A 3,656-nucleotide genomic window follows, 5' to 3' on the forward strand; every position below is an offset into this window, starting at 1 on the left:
ATCTTAATTTCGTCCTCAAAACTAAACCCGATTTGATTTTCGTCCTCAAAACTAAACCCTTTTAGTCATGACAGGCGCGCTAACCTGTTCTCGGATAGATATTCACCTGAAAGTGATTGATCAAGAGAAAGCGGACTGACACCTGGTTAACTGGTTACCCCTATTCTATCTCTCTTATTATTCCCATGTAGACTCCCCTTTATTACTTCAGGTATTAATCAACCTATAGTTCTATAGTACAGTATGGCCCAACCACGCCCTTGTCCTGACCAAGCAAAAAGAGGTCGTCCTCGAAAATACAATTCTACCGAAGAAAGAAAAGCATCCAGGGCCGTGCAACAGCGGAACCAGCGCCAGTCCACGCGCGCTGCGCAACGGGCCCAGGAATTTAATCAATACTATTCCCTAGATGTGCCTCTGTCTACCGAGATCCATGAGGCCCCACCAACATACTTCCCTCCTGGGGAACACTCCATCGCCACTGAAATTGAGCAACTTCTAGCACCCCTGAGCCCTGGCCTTGGGCCATGGGAAGAACCTATGTTAGCAGATCCGCCTATCAGTCCCGACCCTGCTCCACCCATCTTGCCTGAAGGTGCACCCAACCAGCCGACCCAAACCGATCCTATACTTGATACACCTGGAAACTCTCACCAAGCAACAGAGCCTACTCTGGATTCTGTGCCGGATCCATCCAGGTCTCCTCCCACCAACCCAGCTGATCAGATCCATGGCCTTGCGCAGGCTCTGACTGATCAACTCCAGGAACACCATGGCTGTTGTCTCCAGTGCCACGCGCAGCAAGAGCGAGAACATGAAACCCAGCATGCTGAGCATCCGGGCCTGGGAGTGTACCTGGGTCGGGTACAGGCTGACGGGGGGTATCCGGATGCTCTGAGCGCGATGACTATGGCTAGGCGTGAGGAGAATCTGGCAGGGCAAACCAGTGCCGCGCGCAAGCGGGAGATCTACACTGGAATTCGCCCGGCTGCAGCAGACTCCCACCCGGTCCATGTCTGCCTGGATGCCGACCACCAGACAGGAAGCCAGACTGGGGTGACCTTTGATATCGATAGTATCATGGGGTTTGCGCATAGCCTGGCAGTGGCCAAATTAGGGGTGCGGTGGAACCCGACCCAGAGGCCTGTCTCTGATCTCCATTCCAGCCTGCACCTTGATCCCCGTCCTGTACACCAAGTTAGTCGTGAGGGCCGTGCTCACTATACCCGGCAGCCGGTACATCAGATCCCACATTATACATTTGGCCGGGTGGTAGGGTTTGAGGATATCTCATTGTACTTCCTGTTCCCCCGACTATACCGGGAGGAGCAGCAATCCAGCCGTCTCCAGGAGCAGGACTTCCGGGTCTGGATGGACCAGGTCCTCCTCCCTGCCATTTACCAACACTATGATGGCTCTCTCGTCCAGCATTACCCATCCAGCTTTGACCACAGTCGGTTCAATGCCACGGCCCGGGGTGTCGAGATGCGTTCCCAGCGGGTAGATCCGGTTGCCCGGGAACAGCTTCTATTCTACTTCCTCCCACCTGATGCCCTCCCGCTGGTGTGGACGAGTATTCAGGAGACGATCCAGCAGGCCGGGCTTCAGCAATTCTTGGATCTGACTATTCTGATCCAGGGGAAAAATCTCAAGACCCTGAGTAAGGCTGAAACCTGGGAGGGCATGATGCAGCGGTTTGGTCAGCACTGGGATAATACAATTAATCCAGCCGACCTGTCTGACCATTGCTACGTGGATATTGGCAAGGAGACCTGTCCGACCGGCACGTCCCAGGTTGGTGGGCCTGGTCTGCTTGCATCGCGGCTCGGTGCAGACCCGGTATCCCCTGTCCGTCCGCCGGGGCAACAGACCCTCCTCTGGAGGCGATGCTGCTTGGACTCCTATGGCGCGTGGATCCAGCAGCAGCATCCGCCCCAGTCCGCGCCCCCCAAGCAACAGTTCTACCCGATCAGCTTGCTTCACGACACAGGTAGCCTGACACTGGAGACCCGTCGATCCTCCCCACAGCGGCGGGCGGGCCTCCTCTATACCCAGCTGTACTCCAGCGTCAAGGAGGTCTTTGCAGCCGGGGATGTGTACCCATTTTCCAACCCCTCCCTGGAGACGTTGGCGCTGGATCCCCAACTGCACAAAACCTGGCAGCATGTTGGCGGGGGTCTGAGCCATGACCCGGTTGCGTTAGTGCGGGCGTATCTGAACATGAAGCAGCGGTGCCATGCAGCCCTGCAGGGTTCCTATATGAAGGTCTTTGGCCTTCGCGAAGAACACCGGGTGTCACTCCCCCTCTACCATGCGATCGACCGGGAATTCCGAGCGCGTCATCTCCATCAGTCCCGCCTCCCTGGTGTTTTGTCCGGGCGGGAGCCATTCTACTCCCTGCCAACCTCGACCCTCCTCTTCTGGATCTACTGGAATATCAATAAATTCTGTGTCGGGTTTGAGATGGTTCATAGCCTGAATGACCGCCATTTTGTTACCTGGGAGCATACTCGGGTGATGATGATGTTCCTGCGCTGCCTGCAGTTCTCCTACGCGGGTGGCCTGGTCCAGCGGGTGTCTGGGTGCTGGCGGGACGTCTGGTTCCGGCCGGATGCGCGACGGCCGGATGGGCTCCGCCGGTGTGAAGGTCTTGGATTTCAGAGGCAGATGAAAGAGTACGGGTACGCCTGGTTTCTGGATAAGCTGAACTGGGATACTATGACCTTCTGCCAGCCATCCGCGCAGTATATGATGTTCAACAGCCCTTCCATGCAGACAGCGTACCGGGCCCGGTATGCCCAGATCCGAGATGTCCGGCTGGACTTCCTCCGGGTGCACCAGGCACACCAATGGATGGAAGAATTCAGCTCTGTTTCCCCTTGTCTTGATCTCCTCCAAGACTTCCTGCGACAACTTGCCCTCTGTGTATTTCGAAAAGATGTCTTTTTTCAGGTGAAGCGGTTATTACACCCGGACCATGCGCCCCGTGCTTTAGCAGGAGAGGTTCCCTTGAGCTATGACAGTATCACTGATGTCTTCCTGGAGGGCGCCCAGCCAATCCAGCTGCTAGACCAGCGGCGGGTAGCAGTGAAGAGTATACACTCCCTCATTGCGTGGCTGTGGGAGTGGAAAGATGGCCGCCAGGATTGAAAGGGATGGAAAGACAAGCCCTACCGCATGATCTATCAGCAAAGCTTTGAAGCCATCCATCAAATTCTCGGCAAGGATCAGGCGCGTGCGTGGAAACAGACGCTGAAGACTTCATTCCTTCAAAGCCACTGGCTCCTTCCCTATCCACATGGTCATGGGTTCATGCGCAAGTCCAAGGACACGGGGCAGGAGGTATGGTGGTCTAGCGTGAATTATGGCTTGAATGAACACTACCAGCAATGGTATGGTTGATCCCAGCCTGGAAAGCTCTTACCGGCGGAGTATATTCAACACCATCCTACTACCAGCTGGGGTCACTTCTATCCCGATCACCGGTACATGGAGCGTGGCATGGAACCGGAGATGGATCTTGTTCGGCTTTCTGACGGGGATTTATATGAGAAGTTGGTACAGATTGCCGATCGCTTTTCCCAGAATCCTTAGGGTTAGGGTTAGGGTTAGGGTTAGGGTTAGGGTTAGGGTTAGGGTTAGGGTTAGGGTTAGGG

General features: G+C 55.4%; 2 protein-coding genes across 2 annotated transcripts; both read left to right on the top strand.

Annotated features, from left to right (window-relative positions):
- Window positions 1-243: 243 nt before the first annotated feature.
- Window positions 244-3,150, top strand: APUU_71266S (uncharacterized protein; the record flags this gene model as incomplete). The annotated part of the gene is made up of 1 exon (XM_041696231.1): window positions 244-3,150. One exon carries the CDS (start codon window positions 244-246, stop codon window positions 3,148-3,150), a length of 2,907 nt encoding a protein of 968 aa, XP_041561882.1.
- A 27-nt stretch (window positions 3,151-3,177) lies between these two features.
- APUU_71267S (uncharacterized protein) lies at window positions 3,178-3,594 on the top strand (the record flags this gene model as incomplete). Its single annotated transcript, XM_041696232.1, has 2 exons — window positions 3,178-3,342; window positions 3,409-3,594. The coding sequence occupies 2 exons, from the start codon at window positions 3,178-3,180 to the stop codon at window positions 3,592-3,594; spliced, it is 351 nt and encodes a 116-aa protein (XP_041561883.1).
- Window positions 3,595-3,656: the final 62 nt, after the last annotated feature.

This window comes from Aspergillus puulaauensis, chromosome 7 (genome assembly GCF_016861865.1).
Source record: "Aspergillus puulaauensis MK2 DNA, chromosome 7, nearly complete sequence".
Taxonomy (NCBI): Eukaryota; Fungi; Ascomycota; class Eurotiomycetes; order Eurotiales; family Aspergillaceae; genus Aspergillus; species Aspergillus puulaauensis.